General features: G+C 40.1%; 1 protein-coding gene across 2 annotated transcripts; it reads left to right on the plus strand.

Moving 5' to 3' along the window:
- The first annotated feature begins 664 nt into the window (after positions 1 to 664).
- On the plus strand, positions 665 to 27383 carry LOC120563486 (pulmonary surfactant-associated protein D-like). Of its 2 annotated transcripts, none has more exons than XM_039807665.1 (5): positions 665 to 1823; positions 2390 to 2537; positions 24260 to 24346; positions 26350 to 26406; positions 26732 to 27383. In XM_039807665.1, exons 2-5 carry the CDS (start codon positions 2390 to 2392, stop codon positions 27112 to 27114), a joined length of 675 nt encoding a protein of 224 aa, XP_039663599.1. In that variant the 5' UTR covers positions 665 to 1823; the 3' UTR covers positions 27115 to 27383. The 2 variants fall into 2 exon arrangements, with proteins under 2 accessions (XP_039663599.1, XP_039663600.1); XM_039807666.1 differs by lacking the exons at positions 665 to 1823; positions 2390 to 2537 and adding exons at positions 21649 to 21770; positions 22425 to 22536.

A 27383-nucleotide genomic window follows, 5' to 3' on the forward strand; every position in this document is an offset into this window, starting at 1 on the left:
GGTTCTGATTCAAAGAGAGCAGTAAGACAATATAACGTAACGAAAAATGACAGTGGGAAAGTCTACAGCGTTTCTTTTTAGTTAGTGGTTTAGGTGGGAACTTCTGCGGTACCTGGGGTTGTTTTATACAGTACAGCACGTGTCAAACTCAAGGCCCGTGGGCCAAATCCGGCCCGTTGCAGATTTAGATCCGGCCCGTATATCAATTTCGGTTCACAATAAAATTTGGCCCACCTAGTTGTGCGCCAAACCAAAAACACAGGAAAGTGTTTTTTAAACAGCAATTACCTGACATTCAAAGCAGAATATGGCAGATTTGCCGACTCTGAGACTCAGAAATTCCCCCAGCAGAGAGTTTTCATATTCAGGCTGTGAAACAGGTTGTTGTTAAAGCAACACTATGTAACTTTTAGCGCGAGCTGTAGTTCCAATGAGACAACCTGTAGGGGGACCGAAGCGGGAAAAGTTACATAGTGTTGCTTTGAAAAACAAAAGGTATCATTGTTTTGCTTGATTTGCTGGCTTCATGTCAACAAAAATGTGACAAAAAGCGTACAAAAATGTCTGAAAAAGCAACAAATTTACAAAGTGGTGACAAACGTCTGAGAAAGCCACAAAAAAGTCGGAACAAAAACTACCAAAATGGTTTAAAAAAAGTGACATGAAGTAACAAAAGCATGTCAATAAACTCTACATGTCTGACCCTTGGTGTGATTCTCTTTTTCCAGTGTGGCCCTTAGTGAAAATGAGTTTGACACCCCTGGTGTCCAGGAGCAATAAGTCTGCTGCATTTGTAAAAAGGAAACTTGTGTTGATACAGAACATGTGTCTGTGTATGTGTTGTTTTAAATGCTTCTTGATTATTCAAGGTATGAATCTGGTGATTTTTAATGAAATTCTGTAACATCACTGCACAATACAATAAATGTGCCAACAATTAGGGACACCTTTCTTAAAGCACACCAATGTGCTAACTCTAGATATAAGCCATTATAAAATACAAACTTTATTAAATACAACAGAAAGATGTAGTAATATGGAGGGATTAAAAAGGTAAACGATTTTGAAGATAACTAAGGTGTGAGTAATACAATAAGCTTTAGTCAATAACAGGAAAATATTGTTTACAATTATCAAAACAATGTTTTACAAATGAGTCAGCTGCGGATGTTTTTTGTTGCTTTCTTATCATGAAAGAAATCTAAAAGCTGTGCTAGCTCCTATTTTCTTTATGGAATACAAATCTAAAAAGGTAAAAAACTAAAACTGCTTTGCATATGTTTCATGTGGATTGAAAATGCACTCAACAAATTTGTTACAACATGTTTGTTTCCAGACTTTGGAATGCCCTTTCTGAGTAGAACAGACATGTCAAAGCGCTGCTTCATTTTAAATCACTCCTCAAAACACACTTGTATGAAGTGGCTTTTGATTCCGACGCTTTTTATGTTTGTTTATTTTGGCATTTTACTTTTTTATGTTTGATTCATTCAATTGATTTTATATTCATATTTGTAATTTGTAATTCATAGCTTTGCCTCTTTTTCATGTATGCGCAGCACTTTGTAAATCTGTTTTTGAAAAATGATACATAAAGTTATTATTATTATAGTTCTGCAGTCTTCAGACGGAGGCTCTTAGACTCTGATTTCCTCCTATTGTCAGTTTCATATACCAAATGACATCACCAACATAAATGACAACAGATGTTGTTTACGCTGAACTGAATTTCTTATTCATGCACTCTCACTATGTTCTCGATCACTTTTCTTTGGAAGTAGCGAAGAAGTAGCACATCCTGCAGATCACTTTTCATTTATTCAGTGAGTACCTTTCTGTTTATCATTATATGGTGCTAAATTTAGTGTAATTTAAACTTTTTAAATTACTTCACAACAGCATACTTGGTGCTGCACTGAATACAGGCTGTAATAGAATTCTAATTTGCATTTGGAAATTTAAATTTAGCTGCAGCACATCTGTATATATTGCAATGAAAATCTGTGTTACAAAAAACTACCGGAGACACATCATTTGTAATGAGTAGTCATTCTTTGGTGGTCATTATTTACCTAAGACTGAGTTCTGAAATGACCACCTTTGATTTCATATGACTGACTTTGAATCAATTGTTGTAAACTATGATAAAACAATATTTCTGATGTATGAAAAAGGGCAAATTCTTAACTATAATTCTAACACTGTAGATTTCAAAGGACTTAAAGAGATTTAGATTTCAGAATGTTTGATCCCAGTGACAAACAGGGTTATGTTTAAATAAAGTTTACCTCTCTGTTCCAGAAAATCTCACTTGCTCTAGTGATCTAATTTACTGAAACAATAAAAAATGATAGCTCCAATAACTGTTATGATGCTCTGCATTCTGAAGATGAGGATGTTTCTCCTGTTCTGCGTCCTCTGCCTGATGTCTTCTACTGGCTACAGTCAGCTTCCAGGACCTCCTGGTCCTAAAGGTGACCCAGGATTTCCTGGGCCATCTGGGCCATCTGGGCCACGTGGGCCATCCGGGCAACCTGGTGGGTAATATTGACTTCCAGAATCACACTCCTAGGAACACTCGTTCTGACCAGACTCTAGGCATTATTTGTCTGAATTCTGGCACCCCTCTGTTGGACAGGCAGATCAGTTTGTTTTTAGCAACTACAAGCTCTCTCCAATCTCCCAAGAGCTTTCTGAGGTCACTTATACATTTTCTTCATTTTACTTGACGTGTCAGCTGCAACAAGTCCTCCAAACCATACAAAAACATAGGTTGTTTATTCCTACCCTCTAATACGACCCTCGCGAGCATTTTCTGTCCTCATATCTAAACCAAAAAATGAAACTGTCAGGGTTTCAAAACACATTAACGTTGTGAAACGCTCACGTTAGGTTCATGCACAAAAATGAACTTACTTGGTTATGTCTAGGTAAAAAAACTACTTAGTTAAGTTTAGAAAAAGATTGTGGTTTGAGTTACTGCACTGCTCGCTATGCACATGTTGCAGAAAGTGACGTAACTCTGTTTAGTCCGTAAAGAACAGAACAAATTCACCAGTTACTTTAATTTTGTAATGGGACATGAACCCCAGTCTCCTAGGTGAAAAGCCTGTGTTTGTTTGACCAATCCACACCTCAACTTGTCTCCATATGTAGTACTTGGCACTCTTACATTAACTACTACAGCCACTAGAGGGTGCCGCCACTATAAACGTAAATATGAGTTGTCATTGCTGCATGAACAAACGACTTATGTTGGAATTTTCGGAGGACAGTCTGGTCAGCTGTGATGGCTCATGAGACCACCCTAAGGTTGGACAGTCAACTTTGTACACAACATATCTTCAAAATATACAGGAAGGATTGACATGACATTTGCTAAGAAAATTCATGAAAAAATGACAATGATGGGCCCAATGTATGTTAGCTTGAATGCTCACCAGATAATTAACCTTTTGACTCAGACTTCTATGAATACTGTAGCAAAAATCTGTCTCTGAATGTTCTATCCATACAACATTTTGTTGTTCAAATAGACATAAAACATAACAGCCTCAAGGGGCTTTGGATTTTTAATCATCTTGTATGTCTCTTTCCCTGCTCTTATACACATGATTTGCTGGCACAAAAGGACTGCCTGGACCGCCTGCACCGCAAGGAGCGCGTGGACCGCCTGGACAGCCTGGATCTGCTGTATTCTGTGGACGAGGTTATATATTTTCTAGATTTTAAAGAGCATATATATTTTATGAAATTACTTTCACTAGCTGAGTAACTGCTGTTTATCATTTACTAACATGCAAAATGCACCAGTACTACAGTACAACCTGAGTAAATGTCAGTGTCTTTATTGTCTTGTACAAAGAACTCTTCGCACACATAGACTTATAGTTGTTAGAGATGTAGATAGATACACAAGAGGTGGACACTTACAGAACATTCTAGTTCCGTAACAATAGCAATACTATCTTTTTAAAGGTCCTAGTGTTTGACTGTTGTTGAGGCTGTGTCCGAGAGATATTCATTCCACTCTTACTAGTAAATCTTACAATACAATACAATGCATGGAGGCATGTTGTCAATGTCCCTCATTAAGATAAGTGTACTTATTAGGAGAAGTACAACACAGCCGGTGAAACAAAGGAGCTTTGTCTGAGAAAATAACTGGTAATGTCTTCAGGGTAATCTGGGCCTGAGATTTTAGATGTTTACCAGAAAGCCTGTAGTACAAACGGGGGCGTCGGACTGGGGGGAAAAAGGGGAATGAGTACCCAGTTCCCTCATGTAAGGAGGGCCCAAAAAGATGCTAGAATGAAAGCTGTGGATGCGGGGAGGGGCCCATAGAAAATGCCTTTCTACAGGGCCCCTGGGTACAAATGGAGGGAATTCAATTTGAAAGATGTGTGTGTTGACTAGGCACAGAGGGTCATATAGTGGTAAGAGTTGTATTAGGTTTAGATCCAGTATTTTTGTAGTTTCCATTTTGAACTTGTGCTGTAAAATAAATTCAGGATATCACGGCTTTGGTTGTGTTTATTTAGTCTAGGTCTGCACAATATATTGTTTTTATCGTCATTGCAATATACTTAACTGGCGCAATACACATCACGCTAAAGGCGGAATCGCAGCCACTCAGAGAATTTCATTTGTTTTAATTCCAACAAGCAATTTGTTGTATTTTAGCAGAATACTGAAGGCAGCAGAAATGCAGAACTGAGTACACTTCAATATCTGTTTATTTATTGCAAGTAATATCGTTATCGCGATAGTCAACAATGTTATTGCATGCTGTATTGCATATTTTCCTCATATCGTGCAGCCCTACTTGTAAGTACTGTTAAATATGTGCTGTGTTTATGACGCATAATTCATGCAAAATTCATAGTAAATTTATAGTTTATATTCAGTCTCATAAAGTAAATAAATAGGAAATGTGTTTAATGTAAAGGTTAAAATGAATGTGATGTAATAGTTAGATTTTAGTCCGTTGTTTTTTGTTTCTCTCGAACTAAAGTTCTCTGTTGTGGTTTTACGCTGCTGCGGAATTCGTTAATGGACAAAAGGAAACCTAAGGTGTGCACATGTTACGGTGCTCTGCTAATTAAGTTGGAGTTTCACTGTTGTTGGAGGTCAAAGCGAACTGTGAAGGATTTTCCGAGGATTTAAGAACCTCTTTTCAGAACAAGCAGCCAACGAGGTATTTTGTCTTATATGTGAAACTTTGTTTATATTCGCGCCAAGCGGAATTTGTACTTTATTTTCTTCGGTAATGTATAATTAATTCGCGTGCTTACTGTGTTCATTCATGTAGTTCTCGACCGCGTGATGTGGATGCATTAAGGACAGAAGAGCAAAGCAATAAAGCTGCCGTTCAAAGAACCAACCTGTGTCTGTGTTGTCGCGGAAGAGAGCTACACTACTTAAGACCCATGTTTTTGTTGGTCCAAAGTTCTGTATAAAGCACCCATTTAAAACCAAACTCAAATAAACTGTCAATCTCAGTCTGAGACACATACATCAAAGTACATAAATGTCAGAAAAGAGTGAAAATGTAATAAATTCTGGTTTACTCATCATTCAGAGTGTTCAGGGATAGAACAAAAGAAAAGAACATAAGCTTTTCATTAGTAGACGGTGGATATTGCCGCCAAAATGGGGACTCAGGTCCAATATACAGCCAGTTTGGTAACTGAACTTGATCTGTTTGATCCAGGTGTCCCTCGACAGGAACTTGAAACCTTAAAGAACAAGCCTCGCTAAGTTAGAGCTGGGTAAGTATCCTGTTCTGCTTTTACTATTGCATCAGTATGTTTGATGTAAATTGATCCTCTCTTTGGGCGGGATGTTGTCTGAGAAAGGAGCAATGAGAAATAATTTTAATGCATGGTTTAATTAATCTTAATGTATTTATGTCTAGACTGCAACATTATTTTTGTGTAAAAACTGCAAATGTTCCAACATACTTTTACTAAAGGCTTCTGAACAGAGCTCGAGGGGGCCGGAGGACCAAGATGACAATACAGTTTGGAAGTTGTTGAACAATTGTTTTCACTTTATTAATTTCTGATTTGTTGCATGTTGTTCTCTTTACATTACAGCCATGAACTATGACTTTGTCCGAAGAGTTGGTCAGAAATACTTTGTGTCCTACAAGAAGAGAGACTCTTTCTCTAAGGCCGTCGAGTTCTGCTCCCAACGAGGCTTAGAGCTGGCTTTGCCCCAGAACGAGGACGAGAACAACATACTCACTCAAGTGTTTGGGGATGATAACAAAACAGCCTGGATCAACGTCAACACTAACAAAGCTGAGGGGAATTTTGAGGCCGATATGAAAAACCGACCTCTGACCTTTACCAAATGGGGAGAAAGGCAGCCAGACAAATCCATCCAGGATCCAGGCTGCACCATGCTGTCAGAAAACGCAGTCTGGAGAGTGACACACGATTGTTCTCTGAATGCTTACATCATTTGTCAGATGTAGAAAGGTCTTGTGTTCCAGATTTGGAACCATTGCTCTCAGAAATATTTTCTTTCAGATGTTACAGTTACCCAAAACCACTGTCTTAGATCTTAGTCCTAACTACGGAAACATTTGCAACAATTGCATCATCAGCATGGCATTAAAACGGTTTCACAGACATATTACATTATGAAAAGTTTACAATTAAAGGAACAATATGATAGATGTATAGAAACAACGGTGAACTCTAAAAGCATATAGTACGTCACAATAAAGTTTACAGCAGTGAACAAGTCTCATTTAATTTATTCAAAACTCCAGGCAACCTTATTTACCTAATCGGTCGCCATAATACAGGAATCAAATAAAATGTCTGTGCAACATGAACAGGGCACTTATGTGACAACAAGATGCGTTTTCAACTCAGACATTGTTTAAATTCAACTACCCTGGTCCCTGTCTCCCGATCCTGCCGGTAGCTAGCTTCTAGCTGCCGTGTGTTCAGTCAGGCTTCTGTGATAATCATCACACAGCAGTTCTGTGTAAAATTGTGAGCTCATCCATTTTGTGTGGGCCGGATACCGGTCGGGCCTGCTAGCCCGGCTAAAGGGAACTACCACACAGATCACCACTGCCAAGCCTCCTACTCACCAACACCAGATTGATCGCACACAAAAATGGATGAGCTAGCAACAAATACACACAGAATCTGCGCGTGATGATTATCACAGAAGCCTGACACATTAGCCTTATACATTTTTCATCCGCTTTTAAATACTAAATTCACTTCTGAGACTTTTTATGTGAGAAATCAACTATGTAGAGGTCAAATATGGGCTGTTTTACGAAAATATATGGCTAATTGCAAATTTTGTCCGACTGTGTGTAGCAGTTCAGCAGGAGCTCAGCAGGCTAACGCATAGCGCCAGGGAGTGGCTAGGGGGTGCTGTAGCTACCCCTAGGATTGCCATAGCACCCCCTTAGCACCCCCAAGAAATTGCTGTTGTTGATTTATAAATAAATAAAAAATCATTAATATGTAAATAGTATAATTTATATGTAAAAAATGAATAAATACATTAATAAAACAAACCGATTATTTTTAGGCTAAAAAACACAGGTGATCGTATTCGGCCAAAGGGTGCAGCACACATTGACTTACTTCCGCAGTAACGTTTTCACACAGAAGAAGAAGAGCTCAATATTTGGAGCCGTTAGGATTAGAAAACAGTCTAATGCTAGCAATGGATAGTTTTTACTCCCTAAACGTCAAGGTGTGGAGACTTTATCAAAACCTGTAAATGAGACTGAGAGATATGGTGAACTTGTCACCAACTGGAACCAAGCGGCCGGAGGAAGATGACCTGACCACATTGCTGCTGAGGATGCTTAACATCACCCTGCTGTACATGCCATTAGACCAGGGGATCGCACAGCCAGGCCACAGTGGGTGAGTCAGCTGATAGGGGTCCATGCTGTTGTGTTCTATCAAAGCCGGTCTATATTAGAAATTCTTTGGTTCTATCTTTGTTTGTCTGCTGCATTCTACCACTAGGCGGCACTGTTGTAAAGCAGCTATAAGTTGAGACCCTGAGTACAGAGAGTGAGAGAAGAAGATGGCGACTACTGAATGTGCCGTGCTTTGCTAGCATTCTTGCTATTAAGAACTGTTGTAATAATATAATGCTTCCTGTTGAAATAAACGGCACTTGTTGAAGATTACGGCGTTCCTCTTTTCACCAATGTTAAGAAAATCTAAAAGACGTGATCGTTTGATTTCTGAGGAGGAAGGAGAGGCTTGGATCCAATTGAAAGATAAGCAAAAGGTTTAATGAACAACACAATGAAAACAACATGACAAAACAAATGTTACACTGCAGCTGACAGCGGACTGAATCCATGCTTCTCCTTGTGGAGTCACATAAAAACAGCCATGCGACATGACAAAACAATACACTGTAAACAGCGGACTACAACATGCTTCCCCTTGCGGGGTCACAGTTGAAGCCCCGAATCTTTCTCAGGATCCGAATTATATTCCCTACACCTGGGTATTTCCTCAAATGAAATCTTCCCCTTTTGGTCAGATGTCTCTCAAAAGAAAAGGTGTAAATTCTGTGTCTTGAGGCCACACCCGGTCACAGGATCTTACCGAGGCGATGTCAATTGTTTCCAAACTACAAGAGTACACATTCTTTGTCCTAAACTAGTCTGGCCTAGCAGGGGGTGGCTCCCCAAAAATAGACAACAGTTACCTTTCCTGTGGGGACAATGAGTCTCCTACAGTATGCTAAATGACAGATATGAGCTAATTAATTCTTTAGAAGCTTGAGTTTGGGGTGAGGCAGTCAAATGCTGATTAGGCTTAATCAGTATTGAAACTCAGTTTCAGTGTCACTCAGTCTTACAACAGTTTACATTTTTAAGTTACATTTTCTACCTAAAAGTATATTTTTTAATCAGACATCACCAATGGTTTAACTTTTTACAACCTAACACCAGCTTACACTACACATGCAAGAACTTTACTCTTATCTCTGTCTCGTAGAAGAACTAGGCCTGGGCGAAAAATCGATTAAATGAATTAATTCAAATTTTTGTTGCGGGCGATTTAAAAAATAAGTAAATCGAGTTTTTGTGTAATGGCGCATTTTTGGCTCCCCGAAGCTTCCGTAGCATTAGTTTCACATAGCAGTATGGCAAGCGACAACAACAACATCATAGCACACACGAAACAGCAACAGCAAGTGACAACATGGCTACCGGTGAGAGTGGGAAGTTTGTTCCCAAGAAAGGAATAATATCATCTGTTGTGAGACACAAACAACATGGCAGCGACAGGGACTAACATTAATTATTTTCTTAACCCGTCGTTTCATTACTTACTTATCCGTAATCTCCGCTGAAATGACCGGCAGCTCGCGGTGCACTGTCCCGGCTGACAGTCACCTATTCTGGGATACCTGAACAACCAGCTACAGCTGACCTGAAGGAGCACCATGCGGGGCACCAAAGCCGGTGTTGAAGAACTCTGTTGCGGCTCAACACATCTACTAAATGCCGCTGATACAACCGAGCTGTGACGGAGGTCTGTAGCGGCTTAAACAACTTGCAATCGCCGCTTTGTAGCACGGAGCTCCGCTTCGACGTTTGTTTTTATCGCTACGAAGGAGCTTGCTACAGGTATGCTACATTCAAGAGACCACGGGATGTTAACGTACGTTACTCAGCAACAGGTGAAAATAGGGGCAAGGCTGCGCAATAACGTTGAAATGATTTGAACTTTTAGCGAGGAACGAGAAGTGAATTACCTGTAGGCCTATGTGTGAAAACAGCTTTATCTCACGCATCCGTTTTGTTGTTGTTGAATATATAGCCCCCCCACCCCAAAAAAAATAAAATAAAAACTGGTAGGGAAAACACTCAAACCAATTTATATTTCCACAAAATTGGCATGAATAAACATAATGGTATACATGCCCCATGTGTGTGTGTGTGTGTATGAGTCAAAACAAAATAAAACTTGTTTTGAACAATTTCTTTGTCATCTGCAGATTGATTTTAAGTAGAGGGAGAAAAAAATCGGATTTAAGTCTTAAATCGAATTTGTTTTGAAAAAATCGGGGATTTTATTTTTAGGCCATATCGCCCAGCCCTAAGAAGAACATTACAGTGAACATGTGTTTTACAGAAATGTGAATAAACATTGGTTTATTTTTAGCCCAGAAAACATGTTCGCCCTCAGTGGCTTAAGATATATTAAGTCACTACAGATATGACTACATTATTTTGACCATATGTGCAAGTGTGAAAACTGTGTGAAGATAAATGCACGTGTGTTTTTAGGTGTGTGCTTGGCTATGTGTGGTGTATTTGGCCTGCTGCATTACTCTTCTGAGCCAATGTATGAGAGCTGCAGTAATGATTGTTTGAACCCGGCTTGTTGGCTGGTATTTGAAATATGTTTGGTGGGCTAATCAGAGTTCTATGGTGCTGTTATATTGGCAACTTTGAGGGGCCGTCCACACGGAAAGTTTTTTTGTGCAAACGCACGTTTTGCATCGTTTGGGCCAGACGAATCCTGTAAACACACTGCCTGAAAACGCACTTTTTTGAAACCTGGTCTCAGGGTGCAAAAATTTGAAAACGGCTCTCGTTTGGCTTCGTATGGATGGTGAATACGAATACGACCCCGTATCAATGATGTCATCGCCACACCCCTCGACCTCTTACCGCACTAGTGCTATTGCACGCCGGTCACACACGACTGCGGTGAAGCTAAGCAAGCATATCCCATCTCCATGGTCAAACCAGCTCACTTCATATACTACTATTCAATACTTTGTCTCTGCTCCCTGACACTTCCCTCTGCCCTGCCGGTCTTGGATTCTTCACAAGATATATTGCTAATGTTATGTAGCCAACGTTAAACATCGCTAAAGTAGCTGACCGCTACAGCTGTTGCTATGGTTGTTTATAAAGTGGAAGTAGACAACTTATCAACTAGCTAGCTAGCTAATCTGTCTGCATATCAACTCCTTGAACAGATTATAGTAACTTTTACTACGTTTATTGTAGAAAGGTGTTGAAGATAAAAAAGTTAAAACCATGCTTATGTTTTGAAAACTACGTACTTTTGGTTTTATGTAGCCTGCAGCTAAATCTAATCAAATAACAATACTGAATAAGCCTAATCAGCATTTGACTGCCTCACTCCAAACCTAGCTTCTAAAGAATTAATTAGGTAATATCTGTCATTTAGCATACTGGAGGAGACTCATTGTCCCCTCAGGAAAGGTAACTGTTGTCTCTGCTTTTTGGGGAGCCACTCCCTGCTGGGCCAGACTTGATTAGAACAAAGGAAATGCATATCTCTGTAAACTTGAATAGAATTGGCACTACCATGATAAATGACCTTTGTCTGTGACCTGGAGTAAACCTGAAATCAGGGGTGTGTCCTTAATCCAAGACCTGTTAGAAAATCTCTAAAAGACGTGATCATTTGATTTCTGTGGAGAAAGAGAGGCTGGGGTCGAATTGAAAGTTAAGCAAGAGGTTTAATGAAACAACACGATGAAAACGACAGTCAAAACACAATCAAACATAAAACATATAACATAAAACACTGACAGCAGCAGACTGCAAAACATGCTTCCCCTGTCGGGTCACAGTTAGCAGCCATGCAACATGACAAAACAATACACTGTAAACATCGGTCTTCAAAATGCTTCCCCTTGCGGGGTCACAGATTGAAGCCCTGCGACATGACAAAACAATACACTGTAAACAGCGGACTGCAGAACCTTGTTCCCTTGTCGGGTCCCAGGTCCGCAGTCCTGGGATCATCTCAGGATCCGAATTATATTCCTGTCCCTCAGGATAAGGACACACCTCTGATTTCCAGTTTGCTCCAGTTCACAGACAAAGGTCATTTATCATGGTAGTGCTGATTATATTCAAGTTTACAGAGTTTGCATTTCCTTTGTTCTAACCCAGACTTGGCACCAGGAGGTTGGAGACTCAAAGAGACGTTTATAGTTGGTTTTAACCTAATCTATCTGCAAGAAACAGGAAGAGAGGGGGAGAGAAATAACCAGCTGTTTTTACCTTAGTAGTTATTCTAGATTCCATTCCTATTTTCATAACTTGACTGCAGCATACAATTTATTATTTAAAACATAAAACATAAGCATGGTTTTAACTTTTTACAACCTAACAGTCCACCCCTTCACACCTTAAAAAGGTGTGAATATCACTATAAACGTTACTGAACAAAAATGTAGACATTAGCAAAGTTGTAAGAACTAAATCATAATTTATAAAAAAATTCATGTCCTTCTCTGACCTCATCATCTGACTCCTCATCTTGTATCAAGAAGGTTATTTCTCTAAAAAATGTTTAGCTGGTTTTACTCACAGAGATTAGTGACTAGCATTCCATTTGAAACAAAAAGCAGATACACTTAATTAAATCAGAAGCTGTTAGAAGTTGTTGACCAGGTAAAAACAATGGAAAGGAAAACATGTTAGAAATCAAAGAAAACCAAATTCAACTTTCCATACTGCACAAGTAATAACTGGTCTCAAATCTGTAATGCAATCAGATGGGTTGAAATCTATTCAATGGCAAATCTGGGGAAATGGTGTAAGCTATGTGAAAGCACAGAGAGCAGCTGACAGCAATGTCCATTGTTGCAAAAGCTGCAGTATGGGGAATCTGAAGTCCAGATTTTTGAAAGTTTCATGTTCAATTTTGTCCAATGACAAAATCTCAGATTGCTGCTGGTTCATTCTCATGCACCCAGCACCAGGCGGCAACGTCACCAAAAACCTTAGATGGCTATGGCACACTCTTGACGTCACATTTGCGCGCCTAGCTTGGCTGCAGCTGCTGTAAAAAATGCCCTCATCCTTTCTGTCTGAAGAATTGGCTGAAATTCTGTCCCTTTAACAGTTGACTGGAAAGTGACAGATCAGAGGGGAGCCCAGGGTCTCCTTGTGGATTTACCACTGACCCAATTCTCCTCGCTCCCCTTGTTGCCGTTGGTAAACCATGTCTTAACAACTGTGGATGTCATAACTGGTCTCTCCCTCTTTTTCAGAAACAGGACAGCTCCTGTTTTCTGAAACATCAAGATTGACCGGCTGGGTGTGCTGCTCGCCCCAGCACCTGTAGGAAAAAGCCATCCTTAGCTTTTTTGGTGTGTCAGCAGGCCCAGGGTCAGGAAACCACCGCAGGAAGTCAGCAGAAGTCAGCTTCGCTGGTTCTCTCCGTCGGCGTCTGAACCCGGACTCCCCTTGACACTCTGCTGGACTGTTGTTGGAGTGTGAACATGGTTCCTTGTGATGCGTCTCCACTGCAGCGCTGGTGTCCAGCAGCACCTTGCATGAATCTGTCCCGGATTCCCCGATCTCCTTGATCAGATTCATCAGGCTGAATGACTTCATCAGCAGGAATCTGGAGGCTGCTTTCACCTGTGAATAAAATGGCTGTGACATGCCAACACACTGCCTTGCAAAAAGTCATATTGGTGTTTTCATTTCAGGCAATGTCTAGGTGTGAAAACAAGGAAGAAGAAAAAATGCCACAGTTTGTCCTTGATTTGTCCATTAATTTCTCATGGAGGAGAAATGTCTCCCTTGTCATCTGTGTTTTCCAAAAGTCCTTAAGACAATGGGCAAAAAGCTTCAGTGCAAAAACAAAATAAATGATCCCCAAAAGTCATGAGTCCATTGAAAACATACATATCATCAATTACAAAAACATATTCAAATAAAAACACCACAATTTTCTTTCTCAAGGGGGTAAATGGGCTGCGTGATTCATCTTTTACTATTACTTCAAACATTTTTGACAAACTTGGTCAGCAAATTGCTATTTTTTGAGCAAATCAATGTCAGTCACGTGTCATTCTTTGTGCTCCATTCCATACCCTGAGAAGAAGATTTGCATAGCACTTCTGTGTGGCCAGCACAGAAGCCCTATAAATCCTCCAATCTCCCCCCATTTTTCTTTCTTTTTTTTTTTTTTTGAAAGTTAACAAAATATTTACAAACTAGGGAATAAAAAAAATAAAAAAATCAACAAACCATAAAGAAATATCAATGGAAAAGCTACTACCTTGACTCTATCAACCCAATGATTTTTTTTTCAGAGACATCATCAGCAACATGAAAGAATAAAAACCAACAAAACAAAAAATAGTGGAAGAAGATTAGCTACAGTAAGATCAGAATGCTTAAAAATATAATGAATTTATCTTCATGTGCCTGTTATTTATCATTTTTAGTAAAAAACAAACCAATTTTGAATCAAGATGCACAAAAATGCCAAATATGCATTTACTAAATTATCCATTGAAAACCCCCTAAGAATCTTAAATTATTTTTGTTACAATTGTAGCTAATGTTAAATTGCTTAAAGCACCTCAATTTATTTCTCCATACTGCTAAACTTATCTCCACCCCCCATTGGACTGTCTTCCCAGGTAGAATGGGGGAGTCACATCGGTGAGAGTGTAAATTCAAACAAAGGCACCTTTTGTCTTTGTTTCGTGTGACTTAAAAGAATATGTGTGAAAAAATTCTAACAGCTGCTGTTTTGACTTGCAATGGGCTTATCAATCACTCAGACAGAATCCTACTTACTGCAAAAACCAAAAATAAAATAAAAAATAACAGATGAAAAATAAAATGCACTTATCTTCAAAAAATAAATGCACTTATCTCAACTACCTGTAACATTGAGCAACAAACATTAATTCACAAAGACTGCTATTTACAGTTTACACACACACTGCCGAGTCGCTGCCAACACAAGTCTATTTCAAAAATATTTACAGTAGCCTATATGCAACCCTATATTTAATTGTTTCCTATCTTTAACCTCACATAGAACTATTTCTCTATCGCCGTCTACCTAACACACTACCATGATAAATGACCTTTGTCTGTGACCTGGAGTAAACCTGAAATCAGGGGTGTGTCCTTAATCCAAGACCCACAATTCCACAGGAATATAATTCGGAATCAGAGGTGATTTCGGGACTGATTGATGTAATTCCTGAAGAGGAGGCATGTCATTTCAGTCGCTGTCAGCTGCAGTGTATCATTTGTTTTTGTCATGTCATTTTCATCATGCTGTTTTATTAAACCTTTTGCTTAATCTTTCAATTCGACCCAAGCCTCTCCTTCCTCCTCAGAAATCAAACGAGCACGTCTTTTTAGATTTCTTAACAAAGGCTACCGCCAGAAAACCGTAGATTATCAAAAAGACATCATTCATGGATCATTGATGTTTGTTTGACTGCCGATGTTAGCTAGCAGAGCTAACGTTAGTGCGCTAACGTTAGCTCTGCTAGCTAGCGCGCTGCAATCATGTCCGATGGCAGACAGAATTGCAAAATAAAAAGCAATCCAACAGCACATTATACAATGTAAACAAAGACACGTTTTCTTGCGGCAGCCCTTATAAAATGAGCAGTGGTGAAAGTTATTATAGTCCATGGATGTATTAAGAGAACGTTAGTCTAGCTAGCCATGTTATGATGGGAAGTGACAATGCTCTTCTTCTCCGTTTTTTTGGTGAATTTCTGTAGCAGAAACAGCGCTGCCTATAGGCCTGGAATATGAAGTAGCGTATTAAGTCATTTAAGAGTGGATTCGTTTGGACGCAACTATTCTTGAAACGAATCCAGGGAAGACGGGTAAAAAAAAAATCGTTTTGGTACGTGTGGACGTGGCCTAAATCAATCTCTCTCGTTCGCTCTCTTAGTAAACCACGGCGGAGGTGGGTGGGCAATATGCGTGAGTGTGTGTAATGTTAGGCTATTTGTGTCAAGGGAAACTGAAAATTTCAGAGCAAAAAAGGCATTAAATTGTATTGGGCACAAGCGTTAGCTTTGTAAGACCTTAGGGGTAGCAGTTATATAAGTGGCGTTGTCACAAAGTGGAGCCAGTCAGCTAGAGTTTTCTTATGTTATTGTATACAGTGTGTTGTTTTGGTTTGCCTGGCACAGAGCTGAGGACTCCTCCCAGTGCACCTGAGGCAGATCTCCTCATCAGGAGAGATGCTGGAGGAACACGGGAATGCGCTCAGACACACCGGGAGTGCATTTTATAATGAATGGTTGAGACACAAGGGGAGCGGAAAAAGGATCGGAGTGAGAGCGGTGGAGGATGTTGGTGGAGCAGAGCAGAAATATGCTCCAGGAGTGCAGGACGGAGCACAGACAGACGGGCAGGACAGCGGGGGATGTCTGGCGGATCGGCGCGCCGGCATTGTGCGAGTGCCGCGAATGGGAAAAGCAGAGTGGACATTGCGTGCTGCTGGCCCTCTTCTCCCCTCCCTCAAACAGAAAAGGGTAAAGACTGTAGTCCCTTTCTCTATAGACTTGTTGAAATCGGATTTTCTATTTTTGCCCACTAGAAATGTACATTTGCTGATTGAAATGAAAAGAAGCATATAAAGATCATTTTGACTAAATCCAACGTCTCTGTGTGATTCAAGCCTGAGAATTGTAAAAGACCTTTGTGACAGCGTGACGAAAATCAAACTGTAAATATATTATAGTTATGCCGAAAGTGTAGCTAGCTTGATAGCTGCGATCTTTAGCTACCCATAGCATTGAATGGACACTAGCAGCTAACGAAACCCCTCATACGAAAATGCATTAAATTGAAATCTGACACAAGCGTTAGCTTCGTAAGACCTTAGGAGTAGCTGTAATATAAGTGGGGTGATGAAATTCAAACCATAAATGTACTATAGTTATTCCGGCAGCCGGCCAGCTCCGGAGCCCCGAGCCCCGGTTGTCCAGTAACCCAGTAACGGTGACTTTCTCCTGGGCATGGAGCCCAGCAGGCTGCCGCTTTCTCGTCAGAAATGCTGCGTTCATGCACCGACGCCCCTGGTTACGTTGTTTTTCCGACTGGCAGCGTTCACATGGTCGGGATCTGGTCGGGATGCGTGTTCTTCTTCTTCTGTTATATTGGCATAACAACTTTTTGCATGACTGCCACCAACGGTTGGCCGTAGCCTAGAGCATCAGGTGTGTGAAAACACGGAGGCCACAAGGGCCCATAAAATAGCAACCGGGCAATTTTCAGCCCAATCAATGTTACATATCCTACTAGGAGAATTTCCACTATGGAACCGGTTCCTACACAAACGGTAGTATTCGGACCGGATTAGAACGCAAATTTCGGTTCCTCATTTTGGTTCCCACTGAAATATTTTCCCTCTGTCGCTCCGGACAGCGGCAGACTTTTTTTCTTTCTCCCTTTTCTGCCAAGTGGCGCACGTGCCCGCTCGCGGTGTGAAGCACGTGTCCGCGCTATTCTCAGACATGCACTCTACAATCACTGCTGATAGACGGCTTTTTGTACATGCTCCGAAACGGACGTAAAAATTCCCAAATTGTCTGCCCTTTCAAACTCATACCTGTGTGTACAGGCCTCTTGGACACCATCTGAGAGAGTTTTCTCCTGTACAGGACATGCCATAAGTCAGGAGAGGTGTAGTATATTACCAGAGAAGGCAAATATGGTCATTTTTCTGCAAAAGAACCGCTAAAGTTTGAAGCTGGTTGGCATACCAACTCAACAGCATTTATTTTGTTGTTACTTGTTAATAGTGTTACTGTTATTTGTTAAATTATTGTAGTTGTGTGTTAGGTGACTTAGGTTTACTTATGATATACACTCACCTTAAAGATTATTAGGAACACCTGTAAGATTTCTCGTTAATGCGATTATCTAATCAACCAATCACATGGCAGCTGCTTCAATGCATTTAGGGGTGTGGTCCAGGTCTAGACAATCTCCTGAACTCCAAACTGAATGTCAGAATGGGAACGAAAGGTCATCTAAGCAACTTTGAGCGTGGCATGGTTGTTGGTGCCAGATGGGCTGGTTTGAGTATTTCCCAATCTGCTCAGTTACTGGGATTTTCACGCACAACCATTTCTAGGGTTTACAAAGAATGGTCTGAAAAAGTAAAAACATGCAGTATGCTGCAGGCCTGGGGGGCCAAACTGCCTTGTTGATCCTAGAGGTCAGAGGAGAATGGGCCAACTGATTCCAGCTGATAGATCAACTTTGACTCAAATAACCACTCGTTACAACTGAGGTACGCAGCAAAGCATTTGTGAAGCCACAACACGCACAACCTTGAGGCGGATGGGCTACACCAGCAGAAGACCCCACCGGGTACCGCTCATCTCCACTAAAAATAGGAAAATGAAGCTACAATTTGCACGAGCTCACCAAAATTGGACAGTTGAAGACTGTAAAAATGTTGTCTGGTCTGATGAGTCTCGATTTCTGTTGAGACATTCAGATAGTAGAGTCAGAATTTGGTGTAAAAAGAATTAGAACATGGATCCCTCATGCCTTGTTACCACTGTGCAGGCTGGTGGTGGTGGTGTAATGATGTGGGGGATGTTTTCTTGGCATACTTTAGGCCCCTTAGTACCAATTGGGCATCGTTTAAATGCCACAGCCTACCTGAGCATTGTTTCTGACCATGTCCATCCCTTTATGACCACCATGTACCCATCCTCTGATGGCTACTTCCAGCAGGATAATGCACCATGTCACAAAGCTCAAATCATTTAAAATTGTTTCTTGAACATGACAATGAGTTCACTGTACTAAAATGGCCACCACAGTCACCAGATCTCAACCCAATAGAACATCTTTGGGATGTGGTGGAACGGGAGCTTCATGCCCTGGATGTGCATCCCACAAATCTCCATCAACTGCAAGATGCTATCCTCTCAATATGGGCCAACATTTCTAAAGAATGCTTCCAGCACCTTGTTGAATCAATGCCACAAAGAATTAAGGCAGTTCTGAAGGCAAAAGGGGGTCAAACACGGCATTAGTAGGGTGTTCCTAATAATCCTTTAGGTGAGTGTATTTAAGTACTTAAATGTTAATATATTATTAAATTTAAATAATTTGCGATTTAAAAAAAAACAAAAGCCTTTTTGTCATTTTTCAAGAATTGGTTTAGGAATCATTTAAAAGTACCGCTTCAGAATCGTAAAAATCCAAACTGTACTCAGCCCTATCACCCCTTTAAACAATGTCTGAGTTTAAAACGCATCTTGTTGTCACATAAGGGCCCTGTTCATGTTGCACAGACATTTTAATTGCATTTTGTGTCTGTTAAGAGAAACAAAAGCACCCTAAAACTTGCCCTGACAACTGCCGTTTTAGGTAAGTGGAAGCTCTTAGACGTAGCTGCAGCTACTCCGTGTTGACCGCACTGATTCGGGTCTTTTTTTTTCTCTATCTATTTTACCCTTTTTGAAAAGGTAGTTACCCTTTTTCAGAAGGGTAGTTACCCTTCCGAAAAAGGGTAACTACCCTTTCAAAAACAGTAACTAATCATTAACTATTTTTTTGTGTACCTTATTGTAAAGTGTTACCCCATCCAGAATAAGCTCTGCAGTCTCACAACCCTGTTGGTTAAACACGAGTTTTCCTCCCATTTTCAGGGTTATATGCCAAATGACATCACCAACATAAACAACAAAATCTGTTATTTCTGCTGAACTCAATTTCTTATATATGCACTCTAGCTACGTTCTATTATTCAATGAGTTACTTTCTGTTTCACTATTTGGTGCTAGTGTTTTTTAATTTTTAATTACTTGACAGCAGCTCTCTTGGTGCTAGTGTGGCAATGCGAGTGGCCTATGACACTCGAGAAACTAAACAAAATGTCCGACAACACCACTTGGGATAGGCCCAAGACCTTTAAAAAGCACACAGATCCGTTCTCAAAATCAGGGGTCAGACACACTAAATTATAAAAATATACAATTTTATTTAGTTAAATATTCTATTAAAAATAGCAATATGTTTTCTGTTAGAAATGAATAAGTAAGTAATGATATTAGAAAAATAAAACAATTCAAATCAATAAACCATCATGCATAATGAAAAGAGAGAAAAATCTAACAAAATAACAAGAACAAAAACCCACGTGCAATATGTACAACATTTAATACAATATACAGAGCCAATTTTGTACCAGTTTCCAGACTGCTTTTGTACTAGTATCCAGAACAGTTTTACCGGAATCCAGAACAGTTTTGGCGGAATCCAGAACAGTATCAGTGGGTGGAAGAACGCGCCGGGGAGTAGGCTACTGGCCTTTAGTTGTGGCACCACGATAGCCCCACAGCAGCATGTATGAGGCTGCAGCCCGGTCCTGCTGTGTTGTAAAACACACCATTAAAACAGGACCGCAATGATTTTAAAGCAAACAGGCAAACACAGCAACTTACCAATATACAGGACACGCCGCCCTCAGACCCCGGCGGAGGCACCCAGTCCGCGCACACAGGCAGCGGCCCACACTATAACAAATAAGACCTATGTCAGATCTTGATAACGCCAAATGGGTCGAAACAAGGAGGCATGCAGCTTACCGAGACACCCGACGCCAGCAGCTCAGGTAGGCTATACATCTACCCACACGGGGACATCCCCAGCCAAGACAGGGTCGGCTCACACCGCAGCAAACGGACGACCTAGGGCAGCTGCAAAAAGTGTGCAGCACGCCAGCCCCGACACGCCTCCACACTGTTGTGTTTTGTGTAGCGATGCTGTGATGCTGTGTGGAGAGGAAATCCGCTTGACACTGTACTTGATCATAAAGGTTTTATTACATCAAGTTTCCAGCATCAATGACGAGTCCTGCAGAACCCGGAGAGACAAAGCCATTATGCACTCTCTCTTGCTGCAGCAAGAACATGGTTTATAATAGGGTACATTTAGGTAACATGTTAGATAAAGTAAACAGTTGTAAGTTGGCAAGTGAAGGTCTGAGTCCCTTTGAGGTTGAGTGTCTACTCATAAAATCATTGATTTCACTCAGCCACCTAATCACAGAATCAAATAGGACATCCTCTTCAACACATCACTCTGCTGAGAGGAAAATCATTGAACTTACATCTCTAACACAGTGCTCATGATTTCTCAGCATATTTGAGCTTTATACAGACTTTAACCTTATAGGGCCAGATACCACAACACCCAACAGGAGAAGACAGAAAAAGAACGAGTCTACACACAGGCTTAAATAGAGCCCCCACCTGCTCCCAATCAAAGGGGGTGAGCCCGAGATGTGCTGGTGCGCACTCCCGTGCACAGGTAAGAGGGAGGGGCAAACCTCATCCTGTCACACTAGTTTTAAATATGTCGTTAACGTTGTGAAATGGTCATAGTTTTGGTTAAGTTTAGGCAGTAAAACTACTTAGTTAAATTAGGAAAAAGATTGTGGTTTGGGTTACTTCACTGTGATGCAGAAAGTGACGTAGCTCTGTTTGTTCCGTAAAGTATAAAACAAAATTGTTACTTTTATTTTCAAATGAGACATGATTTTGAGTATCATGGTAGAATGTCCTGTGTTTGTTTGATCCATCCACACCCCAACTTTCCTCCTACTTGGCGCTCTATTCTTTTCTATTCTATTCACCTTTGTTTCTTTCTCTTGTCATAATTACAATGGCCATATTTGTACATTTTTGTAATGTCATATGAACATGGTATGTGTCTTTGTTTTAAGGACAGTATAGAAAAGCCATCCACAATAAGCTCTGCAGTCTCATGAGGGAGGCTCTTCAACTTTGTTTTCCTCCTAGGTTCAGGGTTGTGCTAAATGACATCACCAACATAACCATCTGTTGTTTACGCTGAACTGAATTTCTTACATATGCACTCACTACGTTCTCGATCACTTTTCTTTGGAAGAAGAGAAAAGTAGCACATCCTGCAGATACCGTCTCGTTAATCAGTGAGTTCCTTTCTGTTTATCACTATTTGGTGCTAGATTTAGTGTTATTAAAACCTTTTAAATTACTTCACAACAGCATACTTGGTGCTGGTGTTAAACACGTTAACATTGTGAAATGGTCACAGTTTGGTTAAGTTTAGGCACAAAAACTAACTTACAACAGCATACTTGGTGCTGCACTGAAGACAGGCTGTAATATAATTCTAATTTGCATTTTGGAAATTAAATTTAGCTGCAGCACATCTGTATATATTGCAATGAAAATATCATCAGTTTTTCTAAGTGTTACAATGAACTGGGAACTACCGGAGACATATCATTTTTAATAATTGGTCTTTCTTATTTGAGTTCTGAAACAACCACCTTTGATTTCATGTGACTTATTTTGAATTAATGGTTGTTCATTATGATAAAACAATATTCCCGATGTAGCCTGAAAATAGGCAAATTCTTGTATATTTTTAATACTGTATATTTCAAAGGACTAAAAGAAATTTTGTTTCAGAATGTTTGATCCCAGTGACAAACAGGGTTATGTTTAAATAAAGTTCACCTCTCTGTTCCAGAAAATCTCACTTGCTCTAGTGATCTAATTTACTGAAACAATAAAAAATGATAGCTCCAATAACTGTTATGATGCTCTGCATTCTGAAGATGAGGATGTTTCTCCTATTCTGCATCCTCTGCCTGATGTCTTCTACTGGCTACAGTCAGCTTCCAGGACTTCCTGGGCCATCTGGGCCACGTGGGCCAGTCGGGCCACCTGGTGGGTAATATTGACTTCCAGAATCACGCTCCTAGAAACACTCGTTCTGACCAGACTCTAGTCATTATTTGTCTGAATTCTGGCACCCCTCTGTTGGACAGGCAGATCAGTTTGTTTTTAACAACTACAAGCTCTCTCCAATTTCCCAAGAGCTTTCTGAGGTCACTTATACATTTCCTTAATTTGACTTGCTGCGTCAGCTGCAACAAGTCCTCCAAACCATACAAAAAACATAGGTTGTTTATTCCTACCCTCTAATACGACCCTCACAAGCATTTTCTGTCCTCATATCTAAACCAAAAAACGAAACTGTCAGGGTTTTAAACACATTGTTAACGTTGTGAAACACTCACAGTTTGGTTAGTTACTTGGTTATGTCTAGGTAACAAAACTACTTAGTTAAGTTTAGAAAAATATTGTGGTTTGAGTTACTGCACTGCTCGCTATGCACGTGTTGCAGAAAGTGACGTAACTCTGTTTAGTCTGTAAAGAACAGAACAAATTCACCAGTTACTTTAATTTTCAAATGGGACATGAACAAGGGGGTAAGCTTCGCTTCAGAACTTGACCCTCGTATGGCACCATTTTGACGCTACAAAGAGATCACCTCCCGTTAGCATTCCACTGACTAGCATACATTTTGGCGCCACTTTGACAGCGAATAACTTTACATCTGAAATGTTTAAAGACTCTATTTGTCCATTGTTTAGTTCTAAAGAAACACAACAATGTATAAAAGGCTCCATTACCTTGTACCTCACGTTATGGCTCCGTAGCAGACGTTTTTGTAAAAATAGGCTAACGATTGTGTCATAACCAAGTGACTTACTGTTGCACAGTAGAGGAATTACCGTATAGTACAGGAGAAGCTCGCAGGCAGTTTCGACTTACGTTAGCTGTTTAGGTTTAATTACTAATGTTAACTAGCATGTTAGTTAGCAATAATTATCCTGTGCTTATGTTATCTCCTAACATATACCTACACTCTCCGTCTCTTTAAGATTGGGAATGATTGAGATTTCTCTTGGCACAGCTACTAGAAGACTTATAACTTTCAGACACGTTGCTCACGTCACATTTACATTGTCTCTGTCAGTTGGAGGCTGCGTAGTAAAGCAAGAGATCACCAGAAAAGTGCTTCTAATAGCCTACACTGGTCTCCGTCCAGAGCAACGGGGTCTATTGGTCCATTATATATATGTCAATGGACATGTCTCCTAGGTGAAACGTCTGTGCTTGTTTGACAATCCACACCCCAACTTGTCTACTTATGTAGTACTTGGCTTTTTTAAAAAAAAAAAAACCCCCCCCAAAAGGGCCCCCCCTTAAAATATTTTTTTTTTTTTTTTTTTGTGTCCGGGTTGGTTTTGGGTGGGGGGCCCCCCCCCCCCCCCCCCCCCTATGGTTGGACAGTCAACTTTGTACACATCATATCTTCAAAATATACAGGAAGGATTGATATGACATTTGCTAAGAAAATTCATGAAGAATTGACAATGATGGGCCAAATGTATGTTATCTTTAATGCTCACCAGATAATGAACCTTTTGACTCAGACTTCTATGAATACTGTAGCAAAAATCTGTCTCTGAATGTTCTATCCATACAACATTTTGTTTTTCAAATAGACATCAAACATAGCAGCCTCAAGGGGCTTTGGATTTTTAATCATCTTGTATGTCTCTTTCCCTGCTCTTATACACATGATTTGCTGGCACAAAAGGACTGCCTGGACCGCGTGGACCGCCTGGACCGCGTGGACCGCCTGGACCGCCTGGACCGCCTGGATCTGCTGTATTCTGTGGACGAGGTTATATATTTTCTAGATTTTAAAGAGCATATATATTTTATGAAATTACTTTCACTAGCTGAGTAACTGCTGTTTATCATTTACTAACATGCAAAATGCACCAGTACTACAGTACAACCTGAGTAAATGTCAGTGTCTTTATTGTCTTGCACAAAGAACTCTTCGCACACATAGACTTATAGTTGTTAGAGATGTAGATAGATACAAAAGAGGTGGAAACTTACAGAACATTCTAGTTCCGTAACAATAGCAATACTATCTTTTTAAAGGTCCTAGTGTTTGATTCTTGTTGAGGCTGTGTCCGAGAGATATTCATTCCACTCTTACTTGTAAATCTTACGATACAATGCAATGCATGGAGGCATGTTGTCAATGTCCCTCATTAAGATAAGTGTACTTATTAGGAGAAGTACAACACAGCCGGTGAAACAAAGGAGCTTTGTCTGAGAAAATAACTGGTAATGTCTTCAGGGTAATCTGGGCCTGAGATTTTAGATGTTTACCAGAAAGCCTGTAGTACAAACGGGGGCGTCGGACTGGGGGGAAAAAGGGGAATGAGTACCCAGTTCCCTCATGTAAGGAGGGCCCAAAAAGATGCTAGAATGAAAGCTGTGGATGCGGGGAGGGGCCCATAGAAAATGCCTTTCTACAGGGCCCCTGGGTACAAATGGAGGGAATTCAATTTGAAAGATGTGTGTGTTGACTAGGCACAGAGGGTCATATGAAAGATGCTACAGAGTTGTACTTTAGGATCCAGTATTTTTGGAGTTTGATCCGTGCTATGTACTAAAATTCAGGATATCACGGCTTTGGCTGTGTTTATTTAGTCTAGGTCTGCACAATATATCATTTTTTTATCGTCATTGCAATATTAACTGGCGCAATACACATCGCGAAAGGCTGGGACATATCGCGAAAGCCACTCAGAGAATTTCATTTGTTTTAATTCCAACAAGCAATTTGTTGTATTTTAGCAGAATACTGAAGGCAGCAGAAATGCAGAACTGAGGACACTTCAATATCTGTTTATTTATTGCAAGTAATATCGTTATCGCGATAGTCAACAATGTTATTGCATGCTGTATTGCATATTTTCCTCATATCGTGCAGCCCTACTTGTAAGTACTGTTAAATATGTGCTGTGTTTATGACGCATAATTCATGCAAAATTCATAGTAAATTTATAGTTTATATTCAGTCTCATAAAGTAAATAAATAGGAAATGTGTTTAATGTAAAGGTTAAAATGAATGTGATGTAATAGTTAGATTTTAGTCCGTTGTGTTTTTGTTTCTCTCGGAACTAAAGTTCTCTGTTGTGGTTTTCGCTGCTGCGGAATTCGTTAATGGACAAAAGGAAACCTAAGGTGTGCACATGTTACGGTGCTCTGCTAATTAAGTTGGAGTTTCACTGTTGTTGGAGGTCAAAGCGAACTGTGAAGGATTTTCCGAGGATTTAAGAACCTCTTTTCAGAACAAGCAGCCAACGAGGTATTTTGTCTTATATGTGAAACTTTGTTTATATTCGCGCCAAGCGGAATTTGTACTTTATTTTCTTCGGTAATGTATAATTAATTCGACGTGCTTACTGTGTTCATTCATGTAGTTCTCACGGCATGATGTGGATGCATTAAGGACAGAAGAGCAAAGCAATAAACGCCCGTTCCAAAGAACCAACCTGTGTCTGTGTTGTCGTGAAGAGAGCTACACTACTCAAGACCCATGTTTTTTGTTGGTCCAAAGTTCTGTATAAAGCACCCATTTAAAACCAAACTCAAATAAACTGTCAATCTCAGTCTGAGACACATACATCAAAGTACATAAATGTCAGAAAAGAGTGAAAATGTAATAAATTCTGGTTTACTCATCATTCAGAGTGTTCAGAGATAGAAAAAAAGAAGAGAACATAAGCTTTTCATTAGTAGACGGTGGATATCTGCCAAAATGGGGACTCAGGTCCAATATACAGCCAGTTTGGTAACTGAACTTGATCTGTTTGATCCAGGTGTCCCTCGACAGGAACTTGAAACCTTAAAGAACAGCCTCGCTAAGTTAGAGCTGGGTAAGTATCCTGTTCTGCTTTTACTATTGCATCAGTATGTTTGATGTAAATTGATCCTCTCTTTGGGCAGGATGTTGTCTGAGAAAGGAGCAATGAGAAATAATTTTAATGCATGGTTTAATTAATCTTAATGTATTTATGTCTAGACTGCAACATTATTTTTGTGTAAAAACTGCAAATGTTCCAACATACTTTTACTAAAGGCTTCTGAACAGAGCTCGAGGGCCGGAGGACCAAGATGACAATACAGTTTGGAAGTTGTTGAACAATTGTTTTCACTTTATTAATTTCTGATTTGTTGCATGTTGTTCTCTTTACATTACAGCCATGAACTATGATTTTGTCCGAAGAGTTGGTCAGAAATACTTTGTGTCCTACAAGAAGAGAGACTCTTTCTCTAAGGCCGTCGAGTTCTGCTCCCAACGAGGCTTAGAGCTGGCTTTGCCCCAGAACGAGGACGAGAACAACATACTCACTCAAGTGTTTGGGGATGATAACAAAACAGCCTGGATCAACGTCAACACTAACAAAGCTGAGGGGAATTTTGAGGCCGATATGAAAAACCGACCTCTGACCTTTACCAAATGGGGAGAAGGGCAGCCAGACAAATCCATCCAGGATCCAGGCTGCACCATGCTGTCAGAAAACGCAGTCTGGAGAGTGACACACGATTGTTCTCTGAATGCTTACATCATTTGTCAGATGTAGAAAGGTCTTGTGTTCCAGATTTGGAACCATTGCTCTCAGAAATATTTTCTTTCAGATGTTACAGTTACCCAAAACCACTGTCTTAGATCTTAGTCCTAACTACGGAAACATTTGCAACAATTGCATCATCAGCATGGCATTAAAACGGTTTCACAGACATATTACATTATGAAATGTTTACAATTAAAGGAACAATATGATAGATGTATAGAAACAACGGTGAACTCTAAAAGCATATAGTACGTCACAATAAAGTTTACAGCAGTGAA

Source organism: Perca fluviatilis, chromosome 8 (assembly GCF_010015445.1).
Source record: "Perca fluviatilis chromosome 8, GENO_Pfluv_1.0, whole genome shotgun sequence".
Classification (NCBI taxonomy): domain Eukaryota; kingdom Metazoa; phylum Chordata; class Actinopteri; order Perciformes; family Percidae; genus Perca; species Perca fluviatilis.

Bases quoted from the DNA above. Each gene is read 5' to 3' on its own strand.
- LOC120563486 (XM_039807665.1), top strand. From the start codon at position 2,390: ATGAGGATGTTTCTCCTGTTCTGCGTCCTCTGCCTGATGTCTTCTACT. The intron at 2,538-24,259 runs GTGGGTAATATT...CTGGCACAAAAG, and splicing joins TGGGCCATCCGGGCAACCTG to GACTGCCTGGACCGCGTGGA. The intron at 26,407-26,731 runs GTAAGTATCCTG...TTTACATTACAG, and splicing joins CCTCGCTAAGTTAGAGCTGG to CCATGAACTATGATTTTGTC.